The sequence below is a fragment of the Myotis davidii genome, unplaced genomic scaffold (genome assembly GCF_000327345.1).
Source record: "Myotis davidii unplaced genomic scaffold, ASM32734v1 scaffold993, whole genome shotgun sequence".
NCBI lineage: Eukaryota > Metazoa > Chordata > Mammalia > Chiroptera > Vespertilionidae > Myotis > Myotis davidii.
Window position 1 is genome coordinate 397,978 of NW_006285483.1, and position 14,642 is coordinate 412,619.

At 38.9% G+C, this 14,642-nt stretch overlaps 1 protein-coding gene across 6 annotated transcripts in view; it reads left to right on the top strand.

Moving 5' to 3' along the window:
* USP32 (ubiquitin specific peptidase 32) overlaps window positions 1–14,642 on the top strand; it is a 123,226-nt gene that overhangs the window by 21,176 nt on the left and 87,408 nt on the right. For 3 of the 6 annotated variants that reach the window (XM_006756163.2, XM_006756165.2, XM_015559066.1), the window contains exon 2: window positions 13,413–13,540. In XM_006756163.2, coding sequence (XP_006756226.2) covers window positions 13,413–13,540 — 128 coding nt within the window. Of the gene's footprint in view, window positions 1–534; window positions 608–8,047; window positions 8,127–11,658; window positions 11,702–13,412; window positions 13,541–14,642 lie in introns of those variants that run through there. The other 3 variants (XM_015559068.1, XM_015559067.1, XM_015559064.1) reach the window with 3 other exon arrangements.

Below are 14,642 nucleotides of genomic sequence, written 5' to 3' on the forward strand. Positions count from 1 at the left end.
GATGCCAGACAGTCCCGCTTCTCCCGTTTGAGTCTGGGTCCCTAGAGACTCGCCCAGATCTGGAGCTCAGAGTCTGAGGCTCCCTACTGATTGAAACCGACAACCGGGCCCTCAGCCGCCAGCCCTCTCCGCATGCACTCCGAACCTTAGTATTTTACTTCAGCACTGCGCCTCCTCTGAGTCAGTATGCTATTCTCTTTCCTCCTAGTTGTAGAACTTCCCCTCAGCCAGCCTTCCTGTGGTTCTGGATGGTGTCCGTTCTGTCTTTTAGTTGTATTTTTGAAGTTGTTGTTCGAGGCAGCAAACTCGGCGTTAACCTATGCCACCATTGGTTTTTTCCATGATTTCTTAATTAAAATACAAGAAAATAACTTTCAACCTGAATTATGGGCTTAGCTAGTACTAATAGTAGAATGTAGATGATCTCACTTTTAATTTTGTAATCATTTGATGAAGATATAAATCTGTGTTGTTATTTGTGGCTTTCTTTACAAATTGAAGCCTAAAATATAGACTTGGACTTTTACGTGGAAGATGAATCTCATTGGAGGATTGGACTTTTTTAAAATTTGCAAACTTATTCATAAATAATAAAGTTTCTGGAAAGGTAAGTTTAGGATATATTATGTTGTAAAAGACTGCCCTTAAAGTGAAATAGAATGGAGGTAATAAATGGTTTCAAATTCATGAATTTTACATGTGATTGACTTAGCAGGTTTTGGGCAATGGTGGAAAAGAGAAACCTCACTGGTTTCTTTAGGGAACCTTAAAGTACTTGTGGATGAGGCAGCCTTTCGCCAAGCACTCCCCCTCCCCCCCAGCTTCTCAACCTCCCTCTCTCCATCTCCCTGAATACTTTCCCTCTTTGCTTTCTGTCTTTCCTCTCCTTCCCGTTCCAAACAGGGAAGAAACAATACTGAAATGTATGTTATTCTTATTTCATAAGACTATTGTAAGAATCTTTTGAGATAGTGTCTGTGAAATTGCTTTTTAAAAAGTAAAATGCTAAGTTAGCTACAACATTTAATCTTATTTTGTTTAAGGTTAAAGGCAGTGATGATAACCTGTCATTACATTTTGGTTAGATATGGAAAGAGATTTAGGCTACTAGATGTCCTCAACTGATCCTCCTCACCCCAAGGAGAATACTTGGCAGCATATAATTTAATGTAGTTGAATGGATGAGTGTCATGTTGCTGATAGTTCAGAAGTTTATGAACCAGGAGAATGACTAATTTGTTTGCTGGAAACAGGTGAATGAACTTAGAAAACTTCTTGTCAATATATGTTGACTAGTCATTTTGTTATATTATGGAGAATTTTTTAAAAAGCTAATGAATACTTAAAGACATTCTTTCTATGACATTTTTAAGACTCCTCTGTGGTATTTAAGTATACAACAGATTTCCTATGGCCATAAACTAAGTGGAATCTTTTCTTATGGGCAGTTTTCAAGGACACATTCTTTCTAGAAATTATTTGAATTTGTTAACTATAGTTGGCATGTTTCAGAATGAGCTGTTATTCTTAGTAGAAGAAAACTTGTACAACTTGCATTTTTCTCCATTTGTATTCTAAGATTATAAGTTGTTTGTTAATGGTTTATTCATTAACAAAATAGCTTTGTTGTCCAGCATACAGATTTCATTCATATTATTTTTTCTTCACATTTTTATGCTTGTTAATAAAAAAAACTAATAGGAAGGAGGAAGCGGAATTTTTCCTTAGACTACTTTAATATTTATGCAGTGCAGCAAAGCTCAGAGATGCTGGGGAACAGAAGTAGTGGCAGATGGTTCAACCTGATGCTCTGCAAAGTTAGGGAGGTTCGTTTTGATTACAGACACTAGCAGTCTGTGAAGTGAAGATATGGAGTCACAATCTATTTTACAGCCTGCACTAACCATGTGTGTTGTGGTAAAGCCAAGAGCAACTTTGTATGGACATAGTAGAAGAGATGACAAGGTCTAGTACTGTTTCTAAGTTTTGAGGTTCTGACCTATAACTTTTTCCGATTGCTGCCTATACATTTTTATATATTTCAAGTAGTCAATTTGTCTTTTTTATAGTACCGTCTATAGATAGCCAGATCTCGTCCAGAGTGATCTCGTCTATTAATGTATTTAGTACTTAACTTTGCAATCTACTCATTCCAACTATAATGTAATCATCACTAGTCTGTTTTTTGCAATTTTCCTCTGTGTCATATTTGTAGATTTTTCTTTGTTTCTGTCATGGGATTTCTTCTGTATTACTTCTACTTTTATGTTCTGTTTATATTTTACCCTTTTTTTCCTCATAGATATTTTGGAAACTTTGGAGGAATGGTTATTTTTGACATTACCTTCAAAAGCTATATTTCTATGTTTTAGTTTAGAGCCAGAACAAAATATTGTGAATGCTTAAAGGGATTTGTGAAAATGTCATTTTGGTAGACTTGTTCACTATCAAAGGTTAGATTGTGTTATTGAGTGATTTAATGAGGTTAGAGAAACATATTGGATTAACTGAGCCATTGAACATGTTTTTCTAAACCTAAGAATAAGCCTAGTTTTAAAGTACTTTATGGATTTATTTCTCTATAGAAACAATGTTATAAATGACTAGAGGCCCGGTGCATGAAAATGGGGAGGGGGGGTCCCTCAACCCGGCCTACTCCCTCTCACAGTCCGGGAACCCTCAGGGGTGGGAGGCAACTTGGCCATCAGGGGAAGGCGACGCCCCCATCACACCTCTGCTGCTGCCATTGCCAGCAGCGCAAGCCTCAGCCGGCCCTGGTTACCTGAGCCTCGGGTGGCCTGGGTAGCTCGGGGGCTGAGGGGACTGGGGAACTCTGGAGGCAGGCGCATGGCAAGGCCCCGGCTGGACTGAGGGGGATTGGGCGTCGCCATCTTGTGGCTGTGGGCGCCACCATCTTTGAGGGCGTGGCTGTCAATTAGCATATTCCCTCCTTATTGGCTGTGGACACCGCCATCTTTGCGATGGTGAGAGGGTCTATTAGCATATCCCCTCTTTATTAGATAGGATTATTAGAGTCATAGGGAGCTGGCTTACAGAAATTTAACTCACCAGTTAGCTGAAATACTGTACATTTGCAATAAAAAAAGTAGTAGGAACAAAACTGGGAATACTAGATGACAATAAAATTGAAAAAGTCATTTAAAGATGTATGTAAATACCAATGTTTATAGATATGGAACACCCATCCCTGCTAGGCCAGTCACCCTTTTCAGATGCAGCCTTAGTGTGTTTATCAATTACTATTATACACTTGGAGGGATAAGAGTATCTTTAGGGAATTTTTGTTCATTTGTAAAGAGCTGGTGGGTTGTCAGTAAGTCAGATATTTGTATTATCTTGGACTGTTTCTATGTATCTGGCATAGGTTTATTAGTTTTTCATGTAATAGAAACTGCTCTTTTAAATCAGCCTTCTTTTGCTCAGTATAGTATTCAAGTTTCATCCATGTTGTTATGTGTATCAGTACCTTTTTCCTCTCTATTGGTGAATAATTTTCCATAATATTAATGTATCTTAATCTTTTTCTTCTGTTGTGCATGAACATTTGGGTCATTTCCAGTTTTTGGTTGTTATTAACTAGGGGCCCAGTGCATGAATTTGTGCATCTGGAAAGGAACTGTGGGCCACGCCCCTACCCCCCCTCCTGCCATGGCCCCTGATCCCCTGTCTGCCGGCAGCCCTGTTCCCGATGCTCCCACGTGCTGTCGGCGCCAACCCCGCTCGCCCATGCTGACAGCGCAGAGCAATTGGGACCGGCACCAGCAGTGGGTGTGAGCAGTGGCTGCTGCCCTGATCACCCGTCAGGCACAGGGGGAGGTGAAAAAGCTCTGAGGCGCGATCAGGACCAGCAGCCGCCGCTTGCACCCTCTGATGGCACTGAGCAATCAGGGCTGGCGCTGGGCACTGGCCGTAGGTGCGAGTGGCAGCTCCGGTGCCAGTAGCAGGTGCAAGCAGGGCCAGTGCTGGCAGTAGGTGCAAGTGCCCGGGAGCAAAGAATTTTCAGTAATCACCAGAGGCTCGCTCTGATGACAGCGACTGGTGTCTCACCTTAGTCTGGCGCCTCCGCTCACTTGCTCCATCATCCTGCTGCAGCCGATGCCCAACATGTTCTGTGCACACCCCCTGGTGGTCAGTGCATATCATAGCGACTGGTTGTTTGGTTGTTCCGCTCTTTGGTCTATTTGCATATTAGGGTTTTATATATGTAGAGATATATTTATTGATTTCAGAGAGGAAGGAAGAGGGAGATAGAAGCATCAATGATGAGAGAGAATCATTGATTGGCTGCCTCCTGCATGTCCCACACTAGGGATCGAGCTTGCAACTCTGGCATGTGCCCTGACCAGGAATTGAGCCATAACCTCCTGGTTCATAGGTTGACGTTAACCACTAAACAACACCGGCCAGGCGGGATCATATCTTTTTACTTTTCTTAGATAAATACTTTAAGAGTGAAATTGCTAGTTATAGAATATGTACTTGTTTAACTTAATAAGAAACTGCTAAACCTTTCCCACAGCAGATTTGCCGTTTTACATTCCCTCTTGCAATGAATAAGATTTTCAGTTTCTCTATATCCTTGTCAACATTTGGTGTTCTCAGCCTTTTTAATTTTAGGCACTTTAATAGTTATGATAGCCCTAGCTGGCTTGGCTTAGTGGATAGAGCATCAGCCTGCGGACTGAAAGGTCCCAGGTTTGATTCTGGCCAAGGGCACATACCTGGGTTGCGGGCTTGATCCCCAGTCGGGGGCATGCAGGAGGCAACCAATCAGTGATTCTCTCTCATTATTGATGTTTCTAACTCTCGGCTCCCTTCCTCTCTGAAATCAATAAAAATATATTTTTAAAAATCGTTATGATATTGGTTTTAACTTGCATTTCCTTGATTACTAATGAAATTGAACACATTTTCTAATGTTTTCTTTCTTATGAAATCCCCATTTAAGTCTTTTTTCCATCTTCCAATTGGCTCTCTATCTTTCTAATATATGCTTTAAAGGAAAATAAGAGATTCTAGTTTATAGAACAGATATTAAGCCAGTTTCAGAATTTCCAATTTTGTGCCACTTGATGTAAGATTACAGGTATGTGTGTGAGTTTAACCCTTCCACTTTGCTTTGCACCTTCTTAGAGAAAAAACTCTTATGACACCCTTTAGCACTAGATATATACATTCTGAAACTCAGGTTGGGTAGTGTTCTCAACCAAATCTCTAGTGGCAAAAAACTTGGTGTCTGTAGGCTGTCTCTTGTCTGAGATATTCCATCTAGGATGCCCTTTATTATCTACCTGAAGTGGCTTTGCGGTAGCTTTTGCTATAGGTGGCCTGCCAGAGACTTTTGGTAGGTAAATTCACTTTAGATCAGCTGCACCAGGCACATTTATAAATTAATACCATTTGTGATGTCTTCGCTACATTTGGTGCTTTTCTTCTGTTTGGGAATTCTTGCTCTACATTGGCAATGAAAAGCATGTTTCCCAGTGTTTACCTCAGTGGTTATCATCTGATTCAGATGTTAAATTTTCATTCATGCCTTTAGAACCAAACTGTTTAAACAGCAACTCTTAGCTTTCAGCAAAAATCTGAATGTATGATACTGCCATGGCTCTATGAGAAAGTGGATGAAAAGGGGGCTCTGCGATCAATCTGGCTGAAAGTAACCTCACAGGGTGATCTGATTATAAATTCCTAGCTGGGCAAATGATGATGGATAGTCATGTCCCATGTCTATAAAAAGGTTGTATGTGCAGTCACAATAAAATATTTTTTGCGGGGACCCATTCATATAGCTTTTATTACAATATATTTTAATAATTGTTCTATTTTTATTGAATGTATAATCTGAGTTTCATCGTCAGTATATGTGTAAGGGAAAAAAGTATATGTGAGTTCTGTACTATCCATGGTTTTAGGCATCCACTGGGGGTCTTGGATTGTATTTCCCAAAGATACTGTACTTTTATTTTCCTTTCAAGGACTATGAGCTCTAATCTCTACATAGGACCCTGCAAAAGCAATTTTTTTTCAAAAGCAATTTATTACTTTTTTTAAAATATATTTTTTATTGATTTCAGAGAGTAAGGAAGAGGGAGAGAGAGATAGAAACATCAATGATGAGAGAGAATCATTGATTGGCCACCTCCTGCAAGCCCCCCATTGGGGATTGAGCCCGCCACCCGGGCATGTGCCCTTGACCGGAATCGAACCTGGGATCCTTCAGTCCACAGGCCGATGCTCTATCCACTGAGCCAACCCCGGTAGGGCTGCAAAAGCAATTTAAATAAGCTTCTCTATCTACATTGGAAAGGAGGAGTTGGCTTCTTTATTGTCTGTACTATAGAAATTGTACTATAGAAATTAGTTTGCTCAGGCTGCTAAACAAAATACAAAAAATCGTGTGGCTTAAAAAAGATTAATTTTTTCACAGTCTAGGAGCTGCAAAGTTCATCAAGGTTGTGGCAGGATTTAGTGATGGTTCTCTTCCTGGCTTGGCCACCTTATCTCTGTACCTTCAAGTGCCTTTTCCTCTGTGTTAACTAAGAAACATTCAAACATGTGAAGAATTTTTGTGACTTTATTTGTGCCAAACTGTCAACAAATGCCAGGAAGCAGAATCTCAATGGATTGAGATAATGCCTCAGAGAATGGCAGTTTTGCACCTTGTTTTATACATTAGGATCAAAGGAGAAGGTGTGTATAACATGAAATCCATTTGTGATAGCTTAGGGAGGTGGGAGAAAGTAAAGGTGGGGACCTCTGGCATTGGATAAAAAGTAAAATGATAGACACATCTTTTATATAGGTGAGTACAGGATAATTAACAGTCAACAATTAACATAGTAACAATAACAATGAGGACTTACGGTCCCCCGCCCTGGTGTAGTGGTTGTGCTCTGAGGGGTGTGGAAAAAAGGGAGTTACCCTGACTTTCCAAGATAGAGTCAAACCTCCAACTCTCCCATCTGAACAATTTAGTTCTGGACCAAGTTGTTCTCAGAGAAAATGTTTCAGTTGTCAACCAGAACTTCAGCTTTCTATCTGACAAAAAGCATCTCTTAGGCAACAAAGGAGAGAATGTTTTTGTTGGCAACAGTTAGCACAATTTTAAAACATAAAGAGGCCATCCAGAGTGCTAATGTTGGTAAGGGTGTGAAAGTGCTCACAAGACATTACCAGCAATTGACTAGGTAGAAAAACTGTTGATTGGATAAGCATAAAGCAGCTGTGATAGCAGTTAGGCCGTGATAGCATTATGGAGGCAGTGATAATATGAAAAAATTGTTTAAAGTTAGTAGGAAGTGGTTTGATAAATTTAAGAAAAAAAGTGCTTGTTTATAGATTAATCAGTACGTTAAACATGTATATAAGAAATCATTTGAGGGTTTGGAACAGATTAATTCAATTTACATGATTTCTAATGGGGGGAGGGGGAATGATTCGGTTTTCGAACAAATCACTTCTCCAACAGCCTTTTGGAATGCATTAAGTTGAAGAACCGAGGTTCCATTGTATGTTAGCATAGATACAAAAAGACAATAATAAACAGGCTCAGTTAAGATAAAGATTGTCCTTTGTCAGAGAAGATACTGGCCTAGGACATGACTACCCATCATAAACTGCTTTTAGTTAAAAACACACACACACACACAAACCCACATTTTTATTTCACACCATCCTTTGTGGTTATTTTAGGATTCTGCGTTTGTAAGACTGCCTCAGAGGCCTCCCCTGAGCTTTTCAGGTTTAGTATGTGGCCCCTTTTTTCTGTACCTGTGTGCCTAAAGGCAGAGCAAGAGAGTAAGCTTTTAAGCTCTGGTGTTTCTTATAATCTTATCCAATCATGACTTCACCCTTATGACCTCATTTAACCTTAATTCCCAGCTTTAAATATAGTCGCACTGGGTGTTAGGGTTTCAACATATGAATTTTGAGAGATGTGTACATTCATTCAATCTATAACATTTTACCCGTGGCCCTCCAAAATGAATGTCCTAGTTGCATCAGAAACACATTCATTCTATCCCAACAGCCCCCAAAATCTTCATTCCAGCATCAACTCTGAAGTCTAAAGTCCATTGTCTATCATCTGAATCCAGATATGGGTAAGACAGGATATACATTCATCCTGAGACAAAATTCTTCTCTAGCTGTGAACCTGTGAAACCCAGCCAAGTTAATGTGCTTCCAAAATATATTGGTGAGACAGAATAGGATAGTTATTTCAAAAGGGAGAAATCTGAAAGAAGAAAGAGATGACAGGTCCCACGCAAGCCCAGAACTTAGCATATCAAATTCCATTAGATGTCTCAAGAATAACACTCTTTGGTTCAGTGCACTACCCTCCAGGCCCACTAAGGAGGCAGTGTACCCCCATGGCTCTGTGGGGCAGCCATGCCCCCAGGTACTGGGCCATGACCTTGCTCTTGAGGCACTGGGTGGTGGCATCCTGGTTCCCCATCCTCAAACCAAGGAGATCCTACCTTTTGAAACTAGTCCTGCCTCCTGGGCCTGTGGTAGGAGTGGTAGCCCTGCCATCTCTGAATCAGCTTTGCAGTTAAGCTTCCCTTTTCTTGAAGGATATCTCTTGTTTGTGCTAGGTAACTAGCTACCATCTGTAGAATCCTAGAAGTCTTGACCGCCCTTTTTTTCCCTATTTCCTTTAGTCCCAGCTGGAAGTGTTTCTGCTGATGTAATACAGTCTTTATTCCTGGCTTCTGCTGAGGTGATTAAGTTGATGGCTCACATCCATAATAATCTTATCAAATAGTTTTTCAGCCACACCTTTAGTGTTCAGAATAAACTTTGTCTTTTTGTAGTATGAATAGGCGGAGCATTTTCCAAATCTTCAAGTTCTGTGTCTCTTTCCTCTCTCATTTTACTAAAAGTAGTAAGGAGAAAACAATTCTTTGATATTTTGCTTAGAAATATCCTCAGTTAAATATTCAATTTAATCACGCAAAGGTTCAGCCCAGCCCTTAGCCACTTTTTAACAAGGATCTCCTCTTCTCCAGTTTCCAATAACATAGTCCTCATTTCTGTCTGAGATCTCCCCAGAATGGCTTTTGATGGCCATATTTCTACCAACAGGCTTTTCACAGCAATATAGGCCTTTTCTGGCATGCACCTCAAAACTCCAATCTATACCCATTACACAGTCCAAAGCCACATTCACATTTTTAGGTATTGGTTATAGCAGCAACCATTTCTCAGTACCAAACTTGATATTAGCTTGGGCTGCCACACAAAATACCAAAGCCTGGGTGATTTAAACAACAAAACTTATTTCCTCACAGTTCTGGAAGCTAGCAAGTCTAAGATCGAGATTCTGTCAGAGTTTGGTTTCTGGTGAGAACTCTTGGCTTGAAGATGTTTGCTTTTTTTCTGGATTCTTACATGGCCTTTCTTCTCTGTGCATGTGGGGAGGTAGATATGGGGGACAGTGCAAACTCTCTGGTGTTTCTTATATGGACACATGACTGTCAGCCCCACTCACATAACCTCATTTTTTCACAGCTCCAAATGCAGCCACACTGGGAGGTAAGGCTTCACCATATGAATTTTGGGAGTGACACATTTATTTAGTCCATATCAGACATATAAATACAAAATATTCAAATTCTCCTACAGACGTTATCTTCATCAGTGACACAGATTACACCTTAGAACCAAGCAGACATCTGGAAATCATCATAGACCCTTTTTTCTTAATTGTTCTTTCACAGCTAATTATTTATCGAACCATTCAGTCAACTTTACTATCTCTTAAATCTGCCTTACTTTACCTCTGTTTTTTTTTAAAAAATATTTTTATTGATTTCAGAGAGGAAGGGAAAGGGAGAGAGAGAAGCATCAATTATGAGAGAAGAATCATTGATCAGCTGCCTCCTGTATACCCCCTATTAGGGATTGAGCCTGCAACCTGGGCATGTGCCCTGGGCTGGAATTGAACCCAGAACCCTTCAGTCCACAGGCCGAAGCTCTATTCACTGATCCAAACCGGCTAGGTCTATCTGTAGTTTTTCTTTATGAAACGAAATGCAATAAAATATACCCACGTGTTTCATGAGGTCGGTGGCCGGTTGTCAGGCTGCTCGTTCCCTGTGTGTGGAGAGAACCCACAGGCTACCACCCAAGTGCTCCCCTCTCGTCGTTGCCAACATCCTCTCAGAATCAGGAGAGAGGACGCCGATCTGGTTAAGATGTCACTCAGAGCAGTGACAGGCTAAGTCAGTGGTTCTCCACCTTCCAGAGAGGAAGGGAAAGGGAGAGAGAGAAGCATCAATTATGAGAGAAGAATCATTGATCAGCTGCCTCCTGTATACCCCCTATTAGGGATTGAGCCTGCAACCTGGGCATGTGCCCTGGGCTGGAATTGAACCCAGAACCCTTCAGTCCACAGTCTCTATTCACTGAAAAAGCTCTATCCCAGCTAGGGCTTTACCTCCGTTTTTAGTTTAGGCCTTCATCTCTTGCCTTAGCTAATGCAGTAGTTGCTCAACCAGTCTTTCTGCTGCCTATGTCTTTTCAACACAAAACCATGCATGTAAGTAAGCATAAACCTGATAACACTCAGGAATAGTGTAGTGTCTGTCCATATACTTGTACCTTCTTTCATTAGGATTGTTTCAATAACTTAAATTGAACAGAAAATAACTTAAATAATGTACAGGGTTTTATGTTTCTCACACACAAATCTGAAGATAGGATATGCAAGAGGTTATATGGCAATTCCTTGGTAATCTAAGCTTTTCTGTCTTTTTATTGACTTGAGAGAGAGAGAAAGGAACATCAATTTGTTGTTCCAATTATTTATGCATCTATTGGTTGATTCTTGTATGTGCTCTGCCTGGGGTTTGAACTCATAACCTTAGTGTATAGGTACGACACTCTAACCAACTGAACTACCGGCCAGGGCTAATTCTTATTATTCTGTTTTCCATCTTGCCCAAATTTTTATTTTTAAAGTTTTCAAAGTTTCACTTGTACAATTAACACTTTTATGTTCTCTTTGTCTACATATTCACCAAGTGTTAGTCTGTTTATTTTGAATAAATAAAAAAGACTTTATTTTCAGTAAATATGGATTGTGGCAATATTTCAGTGTCTGATATTCTATTTTGAGCATAAACAATAACTTACTCAATTTATACTCTGTTGATGGACATTGTTTCCTTCTTATAAATGCTTTAAAAAGCTTATTGTACATTTTCTGCCCTGGTCGGTGTGGCACAGGGGTTAGAGTGTTGGCCCGTGCCCTGAAGGGTCACAGGTTAAACGCCCCAGTTACAGCTTTGCTCCCCACCCCCTGTTGGGGGTGTGTGGGAGGCAACCAGTTGATGTGTCTCTCTCACACTGATGTTTCTCTCTCTATGTCTCTCTCTCTACCCATCTCCCCCCTATCTTTCTCCCTTCCACTCTCTCTGAAAAAATAATGGGAAAAAATATCCTCAGGTGAGGATTAACAAAAAACAAACAAAAAAGCTTATTGTACATTTTCTTGTTATAAATGAATAACAAAACATTACAAAACAGTTTTTCAAATAATTTGTAACCAACAGTGTATGCGATTATTATTTTATACCTCAGTGATTGATTTACTTGTCTCCTCCACTAGACTGTGAGTATCCTAATTTGTTAATGAAGCCACTAATGAAAATTAGCCATCTTGAAGAAATAGGTATATTCCAGTAGCTAAAGTAATTTCTTCTCTAATACTGTAATTTATGAGATGAGTTTTGTTTTTCATTTTTATGTTCTAACAAGGAAAAAAATATATTAGTGTATAGGGAATGTTAATTATGAGTCCAATTTTTAATGAATTAAGCATCTAATTCACACTTTGGCTACTTATTCAAGCAATAGCTCTTATTGTACTATCATTGCTCAACATGTTGTTGAACCCATGACCTTTCCCTCCCTACCACAGACACTTATTGAATGATAGATAATCTATGTGCCAGGCACTCTTCAGTCTTTATCTTGCTGTTCCTTTCTGCTTTTCTTGAAACTGTAGACCAGTCCCTTCTTCCTTTTGTTTGGAGACCACACTCCACTCTTGTTTTTCCTGTTGTAACTATTCCTATCAACTTTCTTTAAGTACTTTTTTCCATACACTCTAAGAATTGATCTCTTCCAGTTTCTTCCTATATTTGATGTGTCCTTACCAGAATGTATCATCTTTTCTTGATCACATCCTCATTTTCTTATATTCCCTTTCTACATGATAATGCTATCTTTCAAACTTCTCAATATAGAATCCTGAGTATTATTATAGATTGCTTTTACTTTCAAGCAAGGTCCAAGTTCTACTGACTTTTCTTTCTAGATATTTCCCAGATTTAGCGCCTCCTTTTCTTTTTGAAGTAGCAGTCTACTTTTTGCTTCCAGGTTTGTTCAGTTCTCTACATTACTGGTAGAGTGAACTATCTGAATTTTATGTGTGTCCTGTTTTATATTTGCCTGGAGTTTCTATCTGAATTGTATCTGACTGTATCACTTCCTTACCATGACAGAACAGAATTTCTATCATTTGGTCAATGATTGTCTCTCTAAACTTATTATTTACTATTCCCTGCCTTGTTTATTTTATTATAGTACTATCAAGTCTTCATACGTTCTATATGTATAGAAACAGACTGTTATCTCTGGTATGACCTTGTCCCCTTTGCTTGAATTAATCTTTAAAATATTATGTAATCATCTTTTCTGGCCAGAAGTCTTTCTTTTCTTCTAGCATGGACTAAAAATATCATTTCTGTGTCTCCTTTGTGATCATTGTACTGACTGCATAGCATTAAAGAGTGTTTATTTTTCTGTCTTTGTAGACAGAGATTGATTGTTCTATTCAATGAAAAAAGTCTTCAATGCCTAAAAGGAAGTAATGGCTCAGTAATCATTTTTTGATAGTATCTAAAATTTTAGGTTGTTAGAATCATCTATTAATAGGTTACATTATCTGTAAATGATGACAAAAATTTAAGCGAAACTTGGGGTTATTTTTCACTTGGATAGGTGCACGCTTAAGGACTACAAACAATATAATTTTTATCTCAAAGGAATGAGTACATTGCTGCTTAAAACATATTAATGCCAGAATCTAATTCCATTTAATTTACCTGCTAATTTGAAATACTTGTTGCCTCTTCCTTGCCCCTGCTTGAAATTTGTATATATAATCTGTTGTTTGAAAATAGTGGGTCAAGAATTTTCATATTTATATTCTAGATTAGATTTGTAAATATTAGAATTATGTCTAAATATCTTTGGGTTTGTTTTACTTATCTGGGGAGAGAAGTAATATTTGCCAAATTTTATTAGGAACTGGGTTGAAAAAATGAAGATTTCTTTTCTCTTCTGGTTTCTTATCCATCTTCTATTTCTGATTGCAGTTACAGATGTAGAGCTGAAACGACTGAAAGATGCCTTCAAGAGGACCTGTGGACTCTCATATTACATGGGCCAGCACTGCTTTATCAAGGAAGTGCTTGGGGAAGGAGTACCTCCAAAAGTTGCTGAGGTAATCTCTGTGTTCTAGGTGTTCCTTTGAGATAGTTACCACCAGCCTGAATTTTTGTGGGGCCTCTTGGTCTTAACAAACTTAAATCCCCCTTTATTTTTCTCGCTGAGTAGGTAAGTTTTAGATGTCAATATGGCTATGTACTTAGAGGCTAAATGGAAGTACTGCAGAGCTGCAATTCTGCTTCTTTTGTATTTCTGAGCTTTACTAGCCACTGATTATGATCATGAAACCATTTGTATGACTGGCGTCTCATTCTTGTAAACCTCATCACTCTGGCATATTTTTATGTTGGGGTTATGTTTTATAAATTTTGTGTTAAAACCTTTTCATATAAAAAAATTAAATTCTATAAAACTAAATGTTGTAGATGAAACACTAGCTTTTTGGAACTTGTAAAGGCTTATTTAAATTCTACTGAAGTTTTTAGATAGAGATAAAATGTGCTAAGTTAATAAAAATATTCCCTTTCTAAAAATAATAAGTTTACTATTTTATAGGTAGTCACAGATATGCATATGTCATTCTTTTTTTTAAAATTTTAATTAAAATCTTTATTGTTCAGATTATTACATTGGTTCCTCTTTTTTCCCACCATAACTCCCCTCCACCCAGTTCCTACCCCACCCTCCGCCCTCACTCCCCACCCACTGTCCTCATGCATAGGTGCACGATTATTGTCCAATCTCTTCCCGCACCCCTCACACCCCTTTCCCCCCCAAGAATAGTCAGCCCATTCCCTTTCTATGTCCCTGATTCTATTATAATCACCAGTTCATACTGTTCATCAGATTATTTATTCACTTGATTCTTAGATTCACTTGTTGATAGATGCATATTTGTTGTTCATAATTTGTATCTTTACCTTTTTCTTCTTCTTCCTCTTCTTAAAGGATACCTTTCAGCATTTCATATAATACCGGTTTGGTGGTGATGAATTCCTTTAGCTTTTCCTTATCTGTGAAGCTCTTTATCTGCCCTTCAATTCTGAATGATAGCTTTGCTGGTTAAGTAATCTTGGTTGTAGGTTCTTGGCATTCATCACTTTGAATATCTCTTGCCACTCCCTTCTGGCCTGCAGAGTTTCTGTTGAGAAATCATC